Raw genomic sequence first — 23,651 nt, 5'->3', positions numbered from 1 at the left:
CAAATTTAACATGCAGTGCATGGTTGGTGGTAGCGGTTGCCATACAGTGTCAACCAAAGCATATATCTCTACCTGCATCTCTGTCCAGATATGATAATAAGAGATGCCTCTTTGTCCACATCGTTCATTCATGTAAGCTGCCTGCAAATTTGTGGTACCTGCTTGGAGCTTAAAGCAGAGAGAAATGTTATCGTACTTTTTGTCTACATGTGCATGCCATTGCTTGTAGATAATGATATAGAAGAACACGGTAGTAATACTGCTTGTCAGTAATCAGGTACAGTGAAATACTTTGCCTTTTAAAGAGAGGTGGTTTACCTGTGGAAGTGCTGTATCAATGATCACATTCACTTGTTTGTGGTTATTTGCTCAAAGCCCTTTACACCATGAAGGATTATTTGAGCCATTTCAAACCAATGAATCCTGAAGATGAAGTATGAGGCCTGGGATTACTCTGAGGGTCAGTGTCTCTCTATTGATTACCAGCAAGTGCGTGTTTGTTAGTTGTAGGGCCAAATATTCTCAAGCATCTTGTTCAGTGGTTTCTGATATACTGGAAAGGGAGAGCTAATAATGCCTGTTTTCTCCCAACCTCCCTAGTCTGTAATCATCTCCAAGGTAAATATGTTGAGACAGTAGTAGTCCTGCTGGCCTTGGGTTAGCTTAAGTTTCAGTTCAAGACTCTTCCGTATTTGTTGAGGACTTGCGATGCTAGTTTCTATTTTCAGACATTGATGTGCTAAAGCCAAGTCTCACTTGTGTCTGCCTCATGATGCATATGCTGATAGTTTCTAGATACTAGAAAACATTTACTTGTCCCATGTGAGAAGGGTCTTTTAATTAGCGATGAGAGAGACAAGGGTTCTTAATCAGGGTGCACTAAAGACGCACCTGTAGCCGTCTTCCATCCAGAAGTAGGGAGCATCTCAATATTCCAGATTATGATTTTTATTTTTAAACTCTGATACCAAGATATCTGAAGGATATGGTTAGACTTCCTTCCTTTCCCGTGCTCTGCTGATGTATTGACTATCATGTTGTGCAGAAAGACAGAAAGGCCTTCAAGCACATATATTATTTTCTTCCATTTTGGTCTTTGAACCCAATTAAAGTTTTTGCTTGATGTTACAGCAATATTTCTTTTGAATTAGGAAATCACACTGCATGCTTTTATGATGGCAACTGTCACATAGACACTAGATGTTAGGTGTGCTGTACCTGTTTTCATAGCCATTGTGGCCATTCAAGAAGGTTGTTTTGCAAGTGAAACTCCATGTTCCTTTGATCTTTAATTGCAGAGGACATCATTAAGCAAGGGACTGCCTAAGAATCTGCACAGAACTGTAAAGGTGAATCCATGTGTGACATAAGGCACTCCATCAAAGTTCAAGTGACACCAGTGTCATCTTTGCCCTTCCTGGTATCTGAATACTTGTCATGTGGGGTTCCATTTTACATGTCCCACCAATATTACAGCGTGGTGAATCCTCTCTGGGCTTTTCTTGCCTTTAGAAGATTAGTCCTTTTTTTTTATTGTTACAGACTTGGGATTCTATTCCAGGTCATGAATGTTTATTCACCCTTGATGTGAATGTGCATATGGACAAGGAGAGAAAAGACAGGGGAGAACTGTGTAGCTCTACCTATTACTCTTTAAAACTCACTGTCTAGTAGTCCATTCTGAGACTACCAGCCCTCTTGTCTTCTTTAAAGTTTCTGAAATATTCATTGAGTTCTGAGTTTGAGAGGAATTTAAAATTTTGTATGAGCCCTTAGATCTGTGATTAATATTCATGTAAACATGGCAGCCAGCATTTGCTAAGCTATATAGTCCTGTAGATTCTGAATAAATAATGTTTTCTTAAACAGAGATTTAAATTCTTTTATAATGTTGAATTTGCTTTGATCTTTGTATGTAAATTGCATTGTCACAGTTGCTGTGGTTTCTACATTTCTACTTGTGTTTTTCACAAATTATTGCAATGATGGTCATTGTTATTGCATGATATAGAGGTACTATGTTTGTCTGTATTATGGAGTATAAAAAAAATTAAGCCAATGTTACAACCAGAAACATTTACATCTTAAATTTAGAAAGCCTGACATTTCTGCTCCTACTGCCCATCTTGTGTACTTGAATTTAGAGGCAGTTATAGTTCAGATATTTATCTAATTGCAGAACAGTCTTTTAGGTAGGCCTGTTTGTTTTACTGAACTTTTTCTTTGATCTTCCCTGTTCTTTCCCTTGCCAGAATAATAAATCAATCAAGCAATGCGGAGATAGCCTCTTTTCCAATCTATAAGGTGTTGTTTTGTGTGCGGGGACAAAATGGGACTTCAGAGAGTGACTGTTTTGCATTTACTGAAAGCAGCTGTGGAACTGAAGAGTTCCAGATTCATGTTTTCTCCTGTGAGATTAAAGAGGCAGTAAGTATTAAATGTTGTATCCTCTTTACAAGTCACTGTACAAGCAGCATTTTAAGAAGTTATTCCAGATGTGGAAATGGTATATAGTGCCTTGAAATATATGTTAACACATATATAATGAATTTCTCAGAATGTGCAGCTAGTCATATCTCAATATTAATATAATTTAAACTTTTTCTTTTAGTATTTCAATAAAATTCCAAAGTGCACTGTAATGGGAAGATTTAGAAAGCCTAAGTTTAAGACAAATGTTTTCTTTTTCAGGCCTCATTTGGGTAGGTTTCAGACTAAAGTTGCATTTAGACCTTGTGAGTTACAAAGAATCATTTTACAGTATTCTGCCCTAGATATTTTAGGAAGAATTATGTGATAGTTTGGAAGAAAAGGATTTTCTAGGGTGGAAAAATAGAGGTTGAAAAAGAAGAAATCGCCTTGTTTTTTTGACATCTGCAAGAGCAACTGTAAGTTGTGTTCTTAAATACACAACCAGGGAAGTACATTATTCAGGTCCTCTAATGAGTTGCATTCCTAATCTTGTAACATATATTAACTTACTGAGCGTTACATGAACAGTGAATGTGACACAAATGGAAATAAGAGATGTTGTTGCCAAACTTGCTTGGATTTTAAACACCTGATCTGAATGTTTCGTGCTATATGAGGCATGCATTGTGTTCAGTATAAGAGGCAAGTGACAGTAATTTTATGACCTTCAAAACCACATCACAATACCCCATTAAAAAGACTCTTTAATTTTTGATAAAACTATTAATTCTTTTGCTTTTCTGCAGGTCAGCCGAATTTTGTATAGTTTCTCAACAGCATTCAAACGTTCTTCCAAACAAGCATCTGATCATGTTAAGGACTTTGTTCTTCCTACTCCAGATAGTGATGTGTACACTTTCAGTGTTTCCTTAGAAGTCAAAGAAGATGATGGAAAAGGAAATTTTAGGTAATCTGAATGGAAAGGGAAAAGTAGAAATCTCTTTGAAAAAAGTATATAGCTATTTGCAGAACGTACAGCTACTATGTTGCAGTAAAATTGATTTGGCTTCTTTTCATAAGTAGACTTTTTATAAAAAGGAAGCTGTTGCTTTGCTTTTACAATTTTCTCTCTGTATCCTTTCTGTAAAAAGATTAAAAATCAGGATACCTTTTTCAAATTAGTTTCTTTTAAATAGATGATTTCTGGTAGGGATGCTCAAGGTAGGCCTATGTAAATGGAAAAGATAGCAGGAAGTCTGTTAAAAACTTCAGTCAAACCAATTTTCTTGAGTAAATACAGTCTAGTAGTCATCTTTTTTTGATTTTTTTTTTTTTTTTTTTAAAATAAGTTAATGAATTCCAAAGTTATTGAAGGTTTAGAAAATTTAAACTTCTCTAAGCATTACAGGGGACAGGGGAGCAAAGTATTCTTTGCCTAACAGCTAATTACAAGATTTTTTGGAATGGAAGAGAGAGTTGATAATAAGAGTTAATTCTGTGAAAATGTTTTTTGCTTCATAGCCAGTATATAGCGCATTTTCTGTCATTTTAGAACCTAAAATACCCCATGCAGTTTTGCATACATTTGTCTGATAAATCCTGGAGACAGCGTACTAAGTGTGAGCCTATAGTCTGTTTTTTCTTCAGTGCCAGTTTATTAACCTGTGAATAAAGGAAGAGAAGGTCTCTGAAATGAGTTGAACCATTAACATTTTAAGTGGGCTGCTACTCTCTTTTCTGTATTTAACAGTTAATCTTCTGTACGTATGCTAAAGAAACTTGTTTCTTTATTCTTTTAGCCCTGTGCCAAAGGATAGAGAGAAATTATATTTCAAGCTTAAACAGGGAATTGAGAAGAAAGTGGTGATTACAGTTCAGCAACTCTCGAACAAAGAACTGGCCATTGAAAGGTAAGATTCTTATAAAAATAATGCAGGTTAAGTTTTTGAGAGAACAGTATTTCAGCAAGTCTCAAATAAAGAACTGGCCATTGAAAGGTAAGATTCTTATAAAAATAATGCAGGTTAAGCTTTTGAGAGAACAGTATTTAATGTACTTTTCCCTCGCTTTGCGAGTTATGTGACAGAAACAAATAGAACAATAACACAGAAAGTATTATTGCACAATATAATTAATTTATAGGTGTGCAGTTGAGTTATAAATTTCTTTTGAAGTGTCTGTGTGATTTTTTTTTTTTTTTTTTTTTTTGGTGAAAACAGGAGACATAGTCTGTAATCCTCAAACATTCTTGGCTTTTTTGCCTTTTAATTGTCTTTTTGAATGTGGTGTTAGGATAGTTATGACATACAAATGCTTTTGATTTTGCCTTCTGTTGTTTTTAAGTAGTGCAAAACATGCATTTATTGTAATCCTGCATAACCAGCATCTCGCTGTTTAGTAAAAGTAACCAGGTTAGGTTATCTGAGCTATGTTAAACCTTGGAGAACATTAATTTGTTAGATCAATGTACTGGAACACTACATTTCAAACATGAGTTTGGACTCAACCTGCTGGTTAGAAGATGCAATCTTTTCGTGGAGTCTTCAAGAAGAGTAGGATTCCTTTGTAGTTTTGTTATCATATAGTCCTAATGTTTATCTTGAAGAGATGGTGAAGAGCTCAGGAATGGTTGATGACTCATGTTTTATTTCCTGGAAATTACACGAGAGGGATCCCTTTTGAACAGAATAATCTGACCTTTTGTGCAAAGCATTTGCACAAAAAGTGGACCGTGCATGTGAAGAATAACAGTTAGTTAACGTGTACAGTCACACATTAACTCTTGTTACTACAGTAGCAGTAGGTATCGTATTAATTTAAATTAGAAAATTCCTTCTCAATAGCTCAATTTTTAAAAATAGCAAACGCCACCAGATGGCAATGTTATCAAAAGAGTAACAATAGGAGAATTCAATTTTAGTGAACAGGGAATTCAGGATAACAGGAGAATCAAGAAAAAAGCCTCACAACCCTCCCTGAACCTAAGACTGATTTCTTCACTTGCTTTCAAGCTCTTATTTAAAAAATGAAACTAAAACCTAAAATTTTAGACAATATACAGTAGAATGTTTTATGTCGTTCTTTTGTGTTGTAAAATTGTGCTTTTGCTACCCATTGGCTTTTAAAAATATATCCTGTTTTCAATGTATTTTTAATTTAAATAATTTTGGCTTCAGAATTCAGTTAATGAATGATGAACTCCTTTCAGCCTTTCTGAATAGCATTTGGTTGTTGGTTCTGCCATGTGTGTCGTGTGTTGTCTCCGGCCCGCCCCCCCCCCCAAGTAAAGCTACCTTCCTTGGAAATCAGCTTTTATTTTGATGCTGTTTAGGATATTCAATTAGGATGTTATTTTTATCACCACAAGGTTTGCCGATAAAAAGTTATTTAATTGACATGACATACACAGGTTTGCAAGTCATTTTATGTATTTACACTGCATAATAATAAAATTCAAAACCAGTGTAAAAGATCAATTCAGGTTACATCAGACAGTGATCTTCTAAGCAATTTAATGTGTCTTCAAAAAGTATTTCTAAGTGGAAATTATAATGCAAAAAAATGTTGCTGTTAAAGAAGTTTGGTCTCTGGTCTAAAGACTTCAAGAATCTTTCTTCATGGTCTCAGAAGAGTAAACCTGGTATCACTCAGAGAAACTTGCCACCTCCTGGTGTTCAGATAGGGCCTATGGCTGGGTTAGGTTGACAAGTAGGTTACTCTCAGTTGAGTTACTTTGTCCCTTCCTGCCTTTGTGGCCTGTTTGACCTGCATTTTGCCTGTTTTTATCTAGGTCATAGCAGGTAAAGGAATTATGTTCATTCCTGTCGCCCAGGTTTGAGTCGTGTGGCACTACATAGGTTCAGTCCCACAATGTGGGATATCAAGACTCAGTTGTTTACAGGATTCAAAAAGAAAATTCTGGTTAATGATCAAGGGACTTTAAGAAAGTTGTTCTGAAGAGTGAAATAGCCTTTCGTTGTGAGAAATAAGAGGCTTGACTCTGTTCTCAATACAGTGGTGTTAAAATATAGTATGTTAGCAGTCATACAGGAGAGTTTATACCAAGTTACGTAGGTATAGCTTAGGTTAAAGTAGACTGGTGTCCTTAGAACTGATATACAGAATATTGGTTGGTTGCTCAGTAGTACTGGAGACTCTTAAAGATCATGTTTCCATGTTAACTTAATACCATAAGCCTTATCTGTGGGTAGCATTTGTATTTATATAAATGGAAATATATATTAGTGAAGAATAATTTCAGTTCTTTTTTTACAGGTCTAGAAACTAGTTGAATTTAAACAGAGTAGTGCACCTGCATATAGCCAGCTCTAAGTGCAGAAAACCCAACATGTCAGAAGTGGAAAGACAGACTGAGGCCCACAGTCTGTGCAGGTCATTTTGAATCCTGGGTGTGTGGTTCAGCCTCCTCAAATCAGAGGCTGAACCTGTTGACAACTGTTTGCGTAAAATCTAGCTCCTCTGCAAGTGAGGGTCTTGAACTGATTTGAACTCATTTTGCTCTTTGAACTTAGTGGGAAGAGAAGCCCTGACTCTTCTAGTAGTAGGATGCAGCCAGTCATCATAAGTATCTGCTTCTGTGAGAGGCAGGGGTTACTTGTTCCTGACTCCCACTCTTTTGGAAGCATACTGCCCAAAAATTTTGGCTGGCGCACATGAAAACTTCTGTACATCTGAGAGGAGCACAGCAAGAGCTAGGATCTGTAAGCTGTTGTCTTTGAAAAGCACAGATATTTTGTCTGCCTCTGAATCTTAGCCTTATGGGTTTGGTTAGCAGGTGTACCAGAAGCTAGTGAGCACTCTACTATCATAAATTATAGCCCTCTCAGAATTATTTCTGCCTCAGGAGCAAAAAGTAGTAAGTCAGTCTACTGTAACGTTCTGCCTGGTCTAATTAGTCTCAGAGAGAAGCCTGCTTGTGTGGTTAAATGTTAAGTCCTAGCATCCTAGCTACCTTGGTTACTTTACTGCATTATGCCATATAGATAAATCAAAATTGTCTACTGTTTTATTTACCACTTTGATTTTTAAGATTCTAGTAGTGAAAGAATATGGAGAAGAAAAAATACAATTGTGGATGTAAGTTACTGTTTAAGCGTAATGAAGTGGAAAATGAAAATCATATACCCAAATGTAATGGGGACAAACTTACTAGATGGTGTAGTAATTGCAATCTTAAGACTTTTACAGTTAATAGCATTATTGAAATAACAGTTGCTATTATATCTCTGTTCATGATGCAGTGTGCTTGCCTGAAAGCTGTGAAACTGTTCTGTCTTCATTGCTAACCTATGAATGTTCAAATGATCTCTTACAATTTACGTTTGCTGAAAAATTGAAATTTTCATTTGGATAAGTGGGTTGCCCATGTGACAGAACTGCTTTTGTTCAGATTTAGAGAAGGTGGGGATGGGGGGCTCTTCCTGGTGCATGCAAATACCTGGTGGGAGGGTATGGAGGAGATGGAGCCAAGCTCTTCTTGGAGACGCAGAGTGGTAGCATTAGAGTCAGTGGACACAAGTTACTTCCCTGGAAATTGCGCTGTTGCATGAAGCCAGTTGTTGTCAATAGAAAGGGAGCTGAGCGTTGGAACAGGTTGCCAAAAAAGGTAATTTTCTGTTCTCGGAGGTGCTCAGAACTTGACTCGACAAGGTCCTGGGCAACCTGATTCAAGTTGGTCCTCTTTTGAGGAGTGCCTTCAATATTCAGAAAGTTCGAAAGTCTGAGTGTTTTAAGAATGTTTTGGAATTTTTTTTTTTTTTTTTTACTCTTAAAAATATCAGGAACATTCTCTTGTGTAACGTCTGGACTGGAATTCTGGAATTCAGGGCCCTGTACAATACAGAAGTTCAGTTTTAAAAAAATAAAGAATGAAAGTCTAAAAATTGAGCAAATTATTATTTTTTTAAAGGCCTATGATGCTACATGATGTTTTACACCAGTGACATTATGGGTGATAGAATGTGTGAATTTGTAACTTTTCATGTGATTGTATGAAAATAATTTTTAAAGTAGACTGGGGAGAGTGAATTTCTTCTTGCCAATCTCCATCACTAATGTCTAGGAATTGCTGGTATCTTTAAGCTCAATATTCTAAGTTGTCTTTAAGAATAATTGATTGTTCACAGGTCAGACACTAATTTCTGTCATCTTCATTCTGGAAAATAATTTCATTGTCATTTCTATAATATATATTGTGATGTTTCCTGAGCGTTGCCATAACACTAACAAAAAATTACTAAGAAAGGTTTTCTTTAAATTAGAAGCAGTAGGTGGCTGTGCCATTATGTTCAAGAAAATACTTTTGTATTTTGAAAAGCTAATTTCTATCTTTTCTTTCTTTTCTTTTTTCTTTTTTTTTTTTTTTCTTTTTTAAATAAACTTCACAGATGCTTTGGGATGCTACTAAGCCCTGGACGAAATGTGAAGAACAGTGACATGCATTTACTAGACATGGTAATATTTAGCTCTGATAACCTGCTTAGTAAGATAGAGGTAATTTAAAAACAAACAAACAAACAAACAAAATCCAACAAAACAAACCTCTCATCTGTTTGGTTTTGTTTGCTTTTTGTTTCTTAAATTCTGGGGTTTATATCTTCAAACTAGAAACAAACTTCTTACATACGATGGACAAAACATTTCAATTAATGTAAAAACCTGTGGCATCTGTTTTTTGTTGAACTGGTGAAGCACTGATTAGGTCAGCTGACAGCTGGTTGTTACAAATAACTAAGCTTTCTGTATTGTATTAAGCATGTTGCCTAAAAATTTAGAGCAAATAATTATTTTTATATTAGGGCGTTGGAGAAGTGGTCTTATTTTTCCAAGACACTGAAAACTTTGCCTTTATTTGCCTCATTTGAATTTAAATTCTTGCTCAGAGTTTGAAGTACTCACTTGTCTTCTACAATCTTTATTTCTTATGAGTGCTTCTAAGAGAACTACAAAATAATATGATACTTTCTGTGATAATACCAGTTTACTTTCACGGTGTGGATAAGAATACAACCACTTTCAAGTCAAGAAGTGCTTGAGTAAACCAATCAGAGATTTTGTGGCCGTACAGTTATCCCTGTTTTGCCTAGTCCATTTCTTTACTCATGTTGATGATTCTAGCTATCAGTATTTCGTTCTCTTGTCAGACTCTTTTATTTGCCTGTTTGTATCTACTAGCTCATTTTTTCTGGTTTTATTTGCTGACATTAGTTCTGCTTTTCCATTTTTATTATTTGATTAGAAAATTGAATAAATGATAGTGAGTTATGGAGCATAATGAATTGGCTTCTATAAATCTATATAATATGTGTGGACTGTATATTTGAATTCCTGTCTTTACTTCACCTATAATTCTATTTACATTTACATTCCAAGTACATTTAACTGCTGGATGTAACGGCTTATTAGTTCATTTCTTGGCTATATCATATACATATACATTTGTGTTTTCCTTTCAACTCCCTTTCTCCCTATTCAAATCTGGAGAACTCTGTCACTCTTACTGGTCTACCACAAATTGGATTGCAGAGTAGGAATGTCAGTCGTCTTTCATCTCTAAAGAGGCTACTGTACGGGCCTGTTGAATCCATAGGAACTGTCCCAGAAAACTTCAGGAAGCATGTATTTGCCTCATACTAGTAATAGCTCATATGTGCAGGTCATGTACTCTGATTATTCCTAGCAGGTCTGTAAGAAATATTTGTAGAAGTAACAGATGTATAGCATAAGATTATTTTAACCAGATATAGGGGCATTGCTGTTAGTATTAAGTCAAAACAGCCACATATGATAAAGTTTATTTGCATATTGTCCTGAAATTTAGCTCTTTAAATCTAAAATTCCTATGGACTGGAATTCCAGTCCATTGGCATACTTACAAATGTAAGTCCATGCCTGAGCAACCCAGGGAGAAATCTGGCAGAGGTATAATTATGGATTGGGAAAAATCAGATTGACCTTTGGGTTGGAGTTTTTAAGTTCTTGCTCTATTAAGTTTGTTTTTGTTGTCCCCACCCCCGGCTCATTTCTGTGTATACTGGGGGGCTAGTTTAATTTTATGAAGTCTGTTGTAACTCATCCTCTCCTAGCAACCACCTCAGCTGCTCAGAAAGTAGAGTGGCAGACATCCCACCATGCTTTCATGCTTACAATAAGCATTAAAAAAAAAGTTGATAAATTATCTTGTCTTCAGTTTCTTATATAATGTTTCTTCTCTTCTAATGTTTCTTCTTTCTCTTCCATTTCCCTAGAGCCTTTCTCAATCTATTATTTCATATTTATTTAGATTGTGTTCTCTAGAGTGAACACAATCTTACTCTGAAGTTCCTGGAACTATTTCCCCTCCCCATGCTTAATCTCTTTGATCTCAAACCATGACTCTAATAGAATCCTGTATGTTTTTATTTTTAGGAGTCCATGGGAAAGAGTTCTGATGGGAAGGCTTACGTAATTACTGGAATGTGGAATCCTAATGCACCAATGTTTCTAGTACTTAATGAGGAAACTCCTAAAGGTAATTTAATCTAATTTGTGTATTTGCTTTACCTGACATGGGTTGGGTGTATGTATCTTCTCCTGGGAATCATGGTGCCTATGTCTGATTACGTATACCATTATGTTCCAAGAGTCCGTGGCTAGGAACTTTTCTGTATAAGCATATGCAACATGGAAATGTGAATAATTGTTCATAGAGCTGTGTGGTGCTGATTTGGAGACATTAAATTAGGGTTTGGGGCTTATGTGCCTGTTACCTGGTTATCAGGACTTTCTTATCCTAAGCATGCAGAAGTTGTTTTCCACCTTCTGTACTCAGCAAAGCAGTATAAATTGTAGGCATTGCTATTCTCTTTCTTTTCGTTTCGAGGTGAGTTGATTACAAATAGCATTACATCCCCTTCATCTTGGTGCAGCTGGAAGTGATGCATTGAAGTGCTTGATTACATAGCACCATTTCTTATTGTTAGAATTGATGATCTCTGATGTGATGCAAAAGGTTTGAATGCAAATCTGGAGTTTGTTTCCTATCCCATGGCAGAGCTCACATCAGTTGCTTAAGGGCATATCCAAGTATATACAGCCACTATCACTGTTACCGCTGCTGGATTTTCAAACCACAATATTTCTAGTAGCTATAGGCAAAACTCTTGCTGTGCAGATTGACACAGTTGCCATTTTATGATATGACTTTGTGTGTGTGTGGTGTGTTTTGGTTTTGTGGTAGTTTTGTTGGTGGTTCTTTTTTTTTTTTTAAAATGCCCACTTGCCTTTTTGGTCTGATAAGACAAGGGAACCTAGGGATCCGTAATGTCCAGTTCTAAATATTTATTTTAAAAAATCTGCGCTTCCTGCAAGAAAGGTATCAGTTGTGATACAATGTGATGGTTACTACCTCTCTCTGTGGTGAATGTTTCCAGAAGCAGCAAACATTTTCTTGCACTGTAAACCTGCAAGATACACTTGGACTATTTCAGTGTCATCCTCTGGTTAGTTGATCCTGCATTCTTCTCTATTTGAAAACGTTGGAGTTATGCTTCAGTATCAGGAAGATGGAGCTATCACAGATTAAGATTACTCATCCATGCTTTGCTTTAAAAATATGTTTTTCTGCTCTGAGGACTGTCTGACCCAGAGTGGGATGGGGAAGGGTAAAACATTTTGAGTCCTTGTAACTGACAGAATACGAGCACGGACATAAAAAATTATCTGAAGCGTTTCTTAGTGTTATGAGAGGATTTACGACAAACAATGCTATAGGAGATCCTTGACACTGATTTGCTATACATATATGTATTCCCTCAGCAGTAAGTTCATACTTTAAAATGTAACCTTATCCTGTGCACGTTCCTTTTGTCTGATAGGGATCATGTATCTTAATGCTGTCTTCTTTGCATGATGTTTTGCTTCTGTCTTTAAAACAAAGACATATTGTCTTTGTTTTAAAAAGTTATCAGTTACTTAGTACACTGTTTAATACATACTGTCATTCTATGCAGCAGGCATGTAGGGTGTAGAACTCAGATAAATGGGTGCAATAGAATCAATAATTATATAGAAAGGGTTTTCAATTTGAACAACAGATTACTTCTGTCATTTATTGTTTTGAGAAATTTGAACTTTGAACAATTTTTCCATATGGGACTTATTTTTGTGTTTTAGATAAGCGTGTATTCATGACTGTGGCAGTGGATATGGTTGTTACTGAAGTAGTAGAGCCAGTCCGGTTTTTGCTGGAGACTGTTGTGCGTGTGTATCCTGCCAATGAACGCTTCTGGTACTTCAGCAGAAAAACCTTCACAGAAACTTTTTATATGAAGCTAAAACAGGTATTGCATGTTTGTTTTTTAAAGAAAAGTTGATGCTGGGAGCATTTGTTTCATCTGTCTTAATTTGGCTTTTATAAAAGTTAGCATGGCACCTGCACATCAGTAGTTTGTTTCTTTTAACAAGTTATTGCTCAGATGCTTAAATGTGTAATGGATAAGTAGCATATATAAATGTTCAATGCCTTTGTAAGCTGAATTATGATGAGTCATAAGTCATTGGCTTTGCGGGCTTAAACAATTTTGAACCTACCTACTGAATTCTCTGTAATTTCATACAATCTGACCTGTGTGCAGACATCTAAAGCAAGTCTATTTGACTGGTAAAATGGGGAAATGACTCTTTAATTGTTCACTGTAATATCAACTAATATGTGTCAAAGGGAAATCCTGGCTATTGAGGTTCAAAACGTGAAGGTAGGTTGCTGTAAGAATATAATCAGTTAAAGGCAAAGGAACCTAATGCAGAAGTTTAAAAGAGTTAGGTTATTACTATTGTTTTTTCAAAGTATCGGAGAAGGTAGATTTCTCCATGTTTTCAAAAAGAGAGAAGTTTGGAAGAAGATTATCTGGAAAAGTAAGTTCTGCTGCATGGAGAAGTTGCCATGTTTTCAGCCTCATGGTTGCTGATGAGGGTATAAAATGAACTATGTTCTTGTCCTTCACTGCCCCAGGGCTTTTTGAAATGGTAGCATAAGGGGATTATTGTTGCAATGATTTATTAAATTAGCATTGTTCATGTGGTTTCTTGCTGATGATTGTAACCTTGTGAAATGTTCAAATAGCAGTAAAGAAATAACTATTTTTAGCAAACTCCTCTCTGAAGTATTTCAGTTTGCCAGTCCTTTGGAGTTTGGCTTTTAAGTCAAGTTATATGAACACTGCTCAATTCTACAGAGGGGAGGGAGTGCTTAAGATGAAGCTTAATGCATAGTTGTGTATTCCCTCTATGTTAGCTTTCCCAGTCCCGTGCTTCTGTGATTAATGTGCCTTTATTTCTTCCTCAAGCACTGAGAGATGATATATCCATCTCATGTTTGCTGTACAGTTATCTATTGAGTAGAATGCTAAAGTGTCTTCCATTTTTGACACTGGGTGAGGTATGTGCAGTATGTATGTTTGCCCATTATCATTGTAGGATGATGCACAACTGCATCCTCCTGCAGTGACTGTTGACCTGCTTTCTCCAAAGACTGATACTGTAGTATTGGTTCAAAAAGGGAACAGCAGAGGCTAACTGTATCATTTGCATTGGAATGGCGGTCCATCATCTTTGACTAATGAAACCAAAGAGCAGTGATTTAATTTTACTGAGCGTAATGTGAATATCTGAGTTGTCGTCTTCCTGTGGGGTACTGTAATGGTCTGAAAAAACAAGCTATGTTGATATTACATGGCAAAAGTGCAGCTGTGTTTAACACTTAGCGAGTAAATAAATCTTGTGCAATGCTGTTTCTGTATTTCTTCCAGAGATTAACATAGCAACTTAGAATTTAAGAAAATCTGAGAAAACCAACTGTTATATGCAAATGTTGAGAATTTCTTTACATTTAAAATGTAGATAATACATTTGAAAATACTACATTCTCAGCTGTTTGATACTTCTCTATAATCAGTTAAGCTTTCCTTTTAAATCACTTGCAACTGTACTGTTTTTAATTGAGTAATATGGATGCTTTCTTTTTTTCTTTCTCACCCCTTATAATGTGACAATATACACGTGCCTCCTCTCCCTGAAAAAACACATTCATTTCTTCCAGCTGTAAAATTCTGAGGAGCTGTGCTGCAGATTTTTGGGAAAGGAATGCTTTTAATCTTCGTAATCTTTCTATAAGGTTAAGTCCTGATTATGGATGACAGGATCTCTCTGGTTGACCTGTAGCAAATCTTTATTTAGCCAGTTACCGGTTGGACAGTTTGTATTGCAATAGCTGTTCCTACAGATACCTCTGAAAGATGATGAAACTCAGGGCACATTTACTCCTTGGAAGATAACTTTGCAGATGGCATTGGGATCAGCCATTTGTGAACTTTTGGGGAAAGCAGTGGAGCTTAAGTAGATTCTAGGGAACGTAACAGTGGATTAATGTCAAAAGCTGCGGCTCCAAAGATAGATGGCTTCTCTGTGCAGGAGAACAAATCCTGTGGTATAATTTCCTGCTGATGTAAAATCATGACAATAATGCTGTTGGTCATTGTGCAAATGTAGTGTGTTTGACTGTGGGTGAGAAATTCATGCGTGCAGTCTGCCCAGTTCCAAGTTCTAGCATGCAGAGTCCTTGGCAGGAAACTTTAGGCTTGGGCTGTCTCAGCAAGGTGCCCATTCCAGTGAGGGAGCATCCGTTACCGATGTTCCAAAAGGAAGCAAGCAATGAAATGGCGTTTTCCTGCAAGGGGTAAATGGGACCTGTCTGTATTGGCAGCAAAAAATCAGAACTCTTCTGAGGAAGGTTTCAGATAGATTTGATGGTCTGAACCGAGATTGGTAAGGTGCAGTCAGATATGAGGAGTGACATAAATGCAGGTTGCTGTGTGATTTAGGATTGTTCTTTCTGTCTGTCTCTTTTATCTATCTGTGTTACTCATGCACATTTTCATCGTTCGAACATGATTCTTGTAAAGGCGGATTCCTGTAGATAGCAAATTCATACTTCAGAAAAAACAGATAACCAAATTATTTGCATTTTATAGAGAAGGGTCTTGCAGTTAACCAGCGCAAGGAGCTGAAGACTTGTAATTCTTGTAACATCCAACAAAATCCATAGCACTTCATACCTTACTCCCTCTAAAATAAAAGCTATAGATAGCGATGGTTAATAATATTAGTGGCATTAATACTTGATTGTTTTAACCAAGTTTTACAAGTACTTTGTAATTACTGGATAACGGTGTTCTGTGAGAAAAAAACAGGGATAATGGTTCTAATATCAAAATGCAGGGTATGTATGCCTACACCCCGAAGTTCATTAAGCTACTTCATGAGAAGTTCAGTCAGCAAAACTGGCTGATAATTGGAGGCACTGCTTCCAGGGAGTATCAGCTTTAAAGGAAGCAGATCTGAATGATGAGTCTAAAATACAGTAGGAAAGTTTTCTCAGTGTAAAATAATTTCTGTTGTGTCAGTCCAAGCAGTCCCTATTTAAGCTATCTGTCTTTATAATTTCACCAGCTTGTTGAAAGCATGAGTGTTGGTCAGCAGTTCATGTGCATCTCCAGCAAAGGTGTCATGGAGTCTTCCAACTTTATAATAATTTTGTTTTTTAAACGAATTGAATATTCTCTAACTGAAGTTGTGTTCTTTTTCATGGTTAATTTGATGTTTTTAATATGTTTAAAAAATTACTTTATTTTAACTTGATTAGGCAAGATGCACAAAGAACAAAATAGCACAACATTTTGGGCTGGTTCATTTAATACAATCATTAGTTTGCAGTTTTATACAGTTCTCTACAAATACATTAATCACTGCATGTCACTGAATAATAATTGTGTTCAGAACTGTAACTCAGAGGAGAAACTAATACAAGGTTGCAAGTTTTAAAATAAAAGGAGTATTCGGTGCTTAAAGTATAGCTAACTAACTTATTTTTCATGTGAAAGTCCATTGAACATGAAAGACTTCGATTAAACTCTGAACTTTTCCAGCTTGAAGTAAAAAGAAAACAAACAACTTCCCCCTGCCCCCCAACTTTTGAGGTAGTTTGCCTCGAAAGTTATCAAATTCCTAAAGAGACAGATTCGGAAGAAAAACTGCTTTTACAGAACAGAATGCTTTCCACTGAAAACATTCTGACCTCAAATATATGTAGTTACAGGTACCACACTCAAATTTCCCGGCTAATTTAACTGTTAGATTGACAGATATTTATGATCTATACACGTACACACAAGCAGACACACATGTATATAAAAGTAATAAAGAAATAAAACTTAGGCTGCGAACACAAACTTTATAGCTATGTACAGCTAATACATTTCCCCACTGAAAGGAGTATATTGCAAATTATACTCTCTGGAAGAAAGATGAATTTTTCTGGTTTTTTTAATGAGTAAAACACTACAAGGAGCTTTTCACAATTTACAGCTTTAAAAAAGCATGAGGTTTTGTTTCTTCTTTAGTCTTGTCTTTACCTCCTAAAAACCGTTACATTAAATCCCCCCACCCACCCCCAAGGCATTCAGTTCCTGTTCCTGTGATGTCAATTATTCCAATATTTTTCCTGTTTGTTCTCTCCTCTTTTCTGTCTCTGCAGTTTCTCTTTGACCTCATCTCATTATAGCTATATTTAAATCGGAAAGCTTTTTTAATCATCATTCTGAACAGTACTTAAAATGGTTGTTAAGAGGCATCTTTGGAAATAATGCAGTTCTATTTGTATTTTCTACCTATAAAACTTAAAGAGAAACAGAGCTGTCAATTACTGCCAGTCTACGTATGCCATTGCAAAGAAAGCTGAGGGAGTCTTGCTCAAACTATTGTTTAGCCTTGATAGGAGATTTATTTGTATGTGTTTGGGTTTGGTTTTGGCATACTATTAGAACTGTATTTATCAACAGTGGGGACCTAACACATACACATATTTTGTTTTAGTCTGAAGGAAAAAGCCACACAAGTGCTGGGGATGCAATTTATGAAGTTGTCAGTCTGCAAAGAGAATCTGCAAGAGAGGAAGAATTGGTCAGCCCAACAAGTGGAGGAGGGCCTATATCATCGCAGGAGGATGAGGCAGAAGAAGGTAAGAATAAATGAGCACTTATAGTTCTCACAGATAGTACTATTATATTTCTGCTGTTAATTTACTCATTTAATTCTTCCTATTTGTGTCTATTAGAAATACAACTGTTTTGGACAAAAAGATCGCATGTAATTTTCTGCTAGCAGCAGTTCTTTAGTAATGCCATTTTTACCAACCTATTATTTGGAGTTCTGCAGTAGCAGCAGCAGACAACGCATGTCCATTTTTCTGTATGCTTCAAAATGTGTTACTGCTGCACTTGTGCTCTGCTAACAAGATAGAAAACCTTTTCTAGAAGGATTTTCTTCTGATCAGCAGCCATTTGCCTTGAATGTGCTGCTAAAGGACAGCATTGGAATGGGCTTTCAAAAGGCGGCCTTTAAATGCCTGTTTGTAAAGAAAAACAAAGAAAATCCCAGACTCATATGGGGAGTTCCCCCAGCCCCCAAACTGTCTGCTTACCATGTGATTCATTTTCCCTCATTTGATAAGCCCTAGGTATAAAATTATCTCCTCATTCAGTTGGGGATCATGTTGGGGATTGCTGTTGTTCATGGACCCAGCATATTTGCCTGCCCCTTCCAAAGCTAACAGTACCTCAATGTCTTTCCCACCAGTGTGTTTTTTTTTTTTTGTTTGGGCTTTTTTTTTGAGTGTCTGTTGGGTGTTTTTTGGTTTTTTTTGTTTTTTTTTTTTTTGAAGGCCCTTGGCCTCACCTCTTTGTACTCTGAGGCCTCACCTCTTTGTACTCTGAGGGCTAGCCCGTAGCATTCAGAATAGGCTTTTTGTGTGCCATTTTTGATCTGGATATCTGACCTACCAGAACTCGTGATAGTTTTACAAAGTTGTTATTCAGATTTCTGGCACTATTCTGTCAGTACTCTAAAAAAGTCTCACTTATTGCAGTGGAAAAATTCCTTCTTGATTCTTACTTATATCTAAGTAGTTGGATATTAGTTTATGCAATGCGGATCAGATCCCTGTGATTAACACCATCGGGAGCAGACAGGTATGGTTACATGGTTACTCTCTTCCAGTTACAAACAAAAAACCCCACATATCCCAGGTGACACCAGGCTTACAAACCCCACAGCCACGTGGTCTTTGGTGAATTGAAAACCTTCTCCTGATTCCTGGGAGGGAGCAGGATGGACATTGACAATCACTGTTATTCCCTCCTTTATATCACGTACCACTTCTGAATAGTAAAAATACTGTTTTCGCTAAATGAGCTTTTAAATTGGTATTTGGAGTTATTTCAGATTTGACCTTTGAGTATTGTGGTTCACTGTAGAGTAGTTCAACATCTCTGCGTGTTCTTTTCCTTGCTGGATGTTTCATAGTTGTATAGTCAGAATGTTTTCTGGAGCTTGTTTGATAAGATAGGATTTATGTCATTACTTGAATACTTTTTTTTTTTTTTTTTCATATTGCTTCTTACTGGGAAGAGTAAAGCACTGTTCCAGAATTTGATGAATGTAGCACAATTAGTAATAATGTGGATATTGTCCTCTTGGTACTATTATAGAATGACTCTATTTTATTATAGACTAAAAGTATTCCACTGGGGTATGAACCCAAGTTTAACTTTGGTTTAGTTTCCTAATGCTAGTTTCCATATTTTAAATGTAGATTACTTCCTAAGAGAAGACATTAAAAATATCATGATGTGACTCTGTTCTCATGGAAACTGCATTTAGAGTTATCTGCCTAGAAGTTATCTATCCTAGTGGATATGCAGGTTAAATGAGTCATTTGCAGTTGTTCTAAATAAATCTCTTCATTCTTTTTCTTTCTTTTTCTTTTCAGGGTACTAATTATGATGATGGAAAAAAAACCCCTTGAGTTTACAATGTCTTGTCTTAGCCTTGGAAGAAGGCTTTTTCTTTTCTTTCATGTTAAGAATGGTAGCTACCTGGCCATGTGGGTTTTTTCTGCTTGCAACCTGACTAGGGCAGGTGTGCATTGTAAGGATTTTCCTATTTCATAGGTCAGAGGCTGGTATTCCCATTACAGATATCGAGGAGGATTATCTGTTCTCTTTATTTTTTTTGCTATATCCTCATATATATCCTACATGCCCACAGAATATGACTTAATTTACTTCAGAAGCACCATGCGTTGCAATTTCATTTGTATAATGCTGTAAGACTGCATGCCTCATTTGCACCGTCCCCGATTTCTGTGTACTCTGTGTGTGTGTGTGCGCATACACATAGCTCAGTGGGATGTCTTATGTCATGAGTATATGAATAAAGATGTTCATAAGAAAGAAGGCATTTCTTTCAATATTCTTTTTGTTTTAATGAAAGGCCAAACATGATTCCTGCTCCCCCCCAATGATTTAAAATAATTACTGTACTAGTGTTAGGTGTAGTCTCTTTCAAATAGGCAGCAACTGCATATAGAAAATTGAGATCATATATTCCCTAAATAACATTCTTAGCTTTTCATATTCTTATTTTAGCTTTATTTTTCATCTGAACAGCTATATAAAAAAATTAAGACCTTTCCAAAGATTGTGCAGTAGCTACTTAGAGATCTTTCAGATCAACCTCACTTATTTTTTTTTCCCCCCAATTATTAATATTGTAATAGATATTTCTGGCAACCCAGTCATCTAAGGTTCCTTGCTTTGGAGATAATAATTTTTAAAATATAATTAATATTAATGCTTTCTTGTCAAAACCTAGAATGTAAAGTACACTTCTTGATAAGAAGTTTTCTATTAAATTCAGAAATAATTTAAAAAAAATATATAATGAAGAAATTCTTACACTTTCTGGAAAGGTTTCAGATAAAGTGGATTTAAGTATCAATTTTTATCAACAAGCAGAAAAATTCACTGTTAATATTTAATTTTGAGTAGAACCTTGTAACAAGGTGCACAGCACAACTGGTTGACCTAATCTTTCTCCTTTTCGGAGCATTAAGAGTAAGTGAGAACATGTACAGAAGTAATGGCTTGTATATTGTATTATTTAAAAAAGACAAAGCTGCATAGAGCATTTTTATTGTAGTGTCATTCTATGGCAGGATGAAGTGGCTGGCTGCATGTGTGAGCCCAAGGACTGAAGAAAATTGCTTTCCAGCAGAAGCATTTGCAAGGAGAGTGTAGTCCTAGAAACAAATAATAAAGGAGAAGGGAAGCATAGGTTGGCTTCTTTTAGCAGCATTGCTTGCTTAGACCATACATGAAATGATGATCTTCCTTTGGCTCTAATATTTGAACTCTTTTTTTTTTTTTTTTTTTTTTCTTAACTGTAACATAACATTTCAGGAGAATACTAGATAACTCCATTTGAGTTTCTTCTTGAATCAGAATAATGTTAGAAGGTTAAGGCTCACTGTAAGTGGGAGCAGTTTTGTTTAAAAACAGAAAATAGTCTTTAAACTGATTGTAACTGAGTTGAGTTGTTTTTTTTGGTTTTTTTTGCTGAGGTTTTATATGGTCCCAAGTGTCCGGTTACTAGCTCTTGTTCCAATCCATAAACCGCATGCAGAGTAAACATAGAATGTTTAGCAGACATCCTGAAACAAGTAATTCATGATAGGTAAAAGATAACATGCCTGCCAAGTCTCCCAAAAGTTTCTCGATTGCCTCTAGAACACTCTCAGTTGACTTCCAGGAATGCAGTACTGTTTGGGTTTGTGTTTTTATTTACTGCAACAATAGATTTCATGACGATTTAGATATTACTTTTCTGACAGATGGGAACTGAGCAGGGATGCAGTTGACAGCATAGTGGATACTGATGCATAAACAGTGGACTTAAACCAAAAAGAATCCTATTGAAATGTGTTTGGTGTTTAGTAGTTATTGGCCTTTAATAAGAAGAAATTATATATAAATATGAAGCTGTAAAAGTAAGAAAGATCAGCAGAAGAGAAGAAATAACAAACTTAAGAGGGTAAAACTATCTCTGTGCTCTCTCTAGCTGTCTTAACTCTAAGAACAAAAAGAAAGGGATATTATACAATAGAAAAATTAACGTAAGAGGTATGGAAATTCAGTGTGGAGATGGTGAAATCTGACAACTAAAATGGAAATGAAAGGATAGAGGACCCTGAAAGCTTCAAAGAAATCCGAGTGTGATGTATCGGACAGCACAAAAAGATGGTGTGTACAGTAGATAAGAAGTGGGCAATACTAAATGATCGGAGATGATCAGCCAGACTAAATTAGGATACTGTGTCAAATGTTGTGGGTGGGTAGAGGCTGTTTTCAGGATTCAAAAAAGCAAAGGAGTAGAGGAGGTGGTGTTTTAGGTCAATAGAGCTATTGGGAGTATTTTGTGATAAAATAGGGGTTTATGATGAGGGATAGCAGGAACAAATGAGGATGACTGAGTGAGAAGAATGACATTAGTAGTGGGGAAATAGTTAGCTCTGCATTTTTATCCAAATTAAAAATAGCTTTATGTAATTCATAGGAACTGTTTGTTATAGTAATCCAATACAGAATAATCTTGGTGGGTCCTAAACAAGATCAATTAAGTCTGTATTGGGGTCTTTTTACTGTCTCCATAAAAATTAACTAAAACTTTATAAATCCTAAATTCATGAGGTCATTTGGCTAGTGGCTGTCTTCAGACAAGAACTCTGCTGCAGTTCTGTAAGAGACGAGTTTTAAAATGCAAGCACTTCTGAAGAATGCAGATCTATAGCTTCCAAATAAAACGAAAATATTCCTGATGAGCCTGATGTAATTTTATGGACTCTACTATCCGTTCTCTTGCACTGGATTATTTTCATACCTTGTAAGTTAACTTCTGTTATTAAAAATAATAGAATCATAGAATAAATGCACTCAATTGACTTCTGCAGCTATTATTGTGCTGCCAGAAAGAATATGATCCCTTCCTTAGTATATAAAAAAAATACTGAGTGCAGAAGACTGTATTTTTTAATATGCCCTGAATGGTGGCAGTTCTTGTTGATGGTTACAGCTGTATTTAAATTTGTTCATGCAACTATGGCCTTTCTGTTAAAAGGCAAGTATTTGAAATGTTTTGAATTTGAAGCACTTCTGTGGGTTACAGAAGTATTTAATGAAATTGCAGGGTTGTAAATGAAAGGGAAAATTGGGGAATTTTAAGGTTGTTTCTGTTTTGGGTTTATATGGAGATGGAAGTACAGGGAAGGTTGCCTGCCTGGGTCTCAGGTTCTTTCCTGTCCTGTAACCCAGATCGCTGTTGGAGTTCGCTTGTAAGCTAGGTTTGCAGGCTAGGCCCTCAAGAAATGAATGTGGCTTACTCTGAGCTATGATATTGCCCTCTTCCTCTCCTGCAAGGTGCGTCTGGGAACACATTGTAGGTAGGAATTCTTTCTTTGATAAAATCTATTGCTCACACTGACTTTGTAAAGTTCAAGGCAAAATATAATTCCATAATTCTGGCCTGTGGTTCATGAATACTCCAGGGAAATCTGTCGATGACTTTGGTTTATTCTTGCAGAATAATGGGAAAAATTACTTTCAAATTAAGGGAGTTTTCAGTTCCTTGGGTACATAGGTAAACCTGTTTCTGTGATTTCAATCCTTTTTTTTTTTTTTTATAGTTTACATAAAATCACTTCAGATTGTGGTACAAAATAGACATTTTTCAGTAATAAATGAGCATAAATTGGTATTTGCATCTTGTCTGGAAGCAATTGCAGATTATTTTGAATGTTTTGGATGCTTTATTTCAGTAGTGGTTGTCTTTTCCTTGTCTGCCTATAAACAGTATGGTTGTTTGAAAGTAATTTAAAAAAGGATTTGCAATCCTGTTGGCTTATTAGGAATTACAACTTCCTATTGCTAGAGGATCTTCTCAGGTTTCAGTCATGAGTGCCATGGTTTTGTGTGGCCTCAAGCTGCCACTACTATGCTCATGTGATTTCACATTTTGTATCATTAAAAAAATTCTTATTTAACCACCTGTATATAAAGGTGATTAAAAAGGCTTTTCTCAACAAACAGTTCCCCCTGACTTTTTATTAATAATTGTTAACCTCCATGTGAGATTCTTTTTAGTTTTGGTCTTTAGCTTTCTAGTATTTTGTTAAGTCTAAGGATTTTATAATCAAAGTGCCTTGAATACTGCCTTGGCACTTTAAGTAAATGCCAGGCAATATATAATTTTTATGTGTTTATAATGTTGTGTGGTTTTTGGTGGTTTTGTTG

At 36.0% G+C, this 23,651-nt stretch overlaps 1 protein-coding gene across 5 annotated transcripts in view; it reads left to right on the top strand.

The window, feature by feature from the left end:
- The window catches only part of RABGAP1L (RAB GTPase activating protein 1 like), a 261,730-nt gene that overhangs the window by 25,113 nt on the left and 212,966 nt on the right, over window positions 1-23,651 (top strand). For all 5 annotated transcript variants that reach the window (XM_087733874.1, XM_087733877.1, XM_087733876.1 and 2 more), the window contains 7 exons: window positions 2,253-2,427; window positions 3,219-3,379; window positions 4,212-4,322; window positions 8,820-8,886; window positions 10,840-10,942; window positions 12,586-12,752; window positions 17,341-17,485. In XM_087733874.1, the coding sequence (XP_087590000.1) occupies window positions 2,253-2,427; window positions 3,219-3,379; window positions 4,212-4,322; window positions 8,820-8,886; window positions 10,840-10,942; window positions 12,586-12,752; window positions 17,341-17,485 (929 nt within the window). The remainder of the gene's footprint in view (window positions 1-2,252; window positions 2,428-3,218; window positions 3,380-4,211; window positions 4,323-8,819; window positions 8,887-10,839; window positions 10,943-12,585; window positions 12,753-17,340; window positions 17,486-23,651) is intronic.

This window comes from Nipponia nippon, unplaced genomic scaffold (assembly GCF_047370975.1).
Source record: "Nipponia nippon isolate SJK-2023a ecotype South Korea unplaced genomic scaffold, ASM4737097v1 scaffold_5, whole genome shotgun sequence".
Taxonomy (NCBI): Eukaryota; Metazoa; Chordata; class Aves; order Pelecaniformes; family Threskiornithidae; genus Nipponia; species Nipponia nippon.
This window is presented reverse-complemented; position numbering and strand designations above follow the sequence as displayed.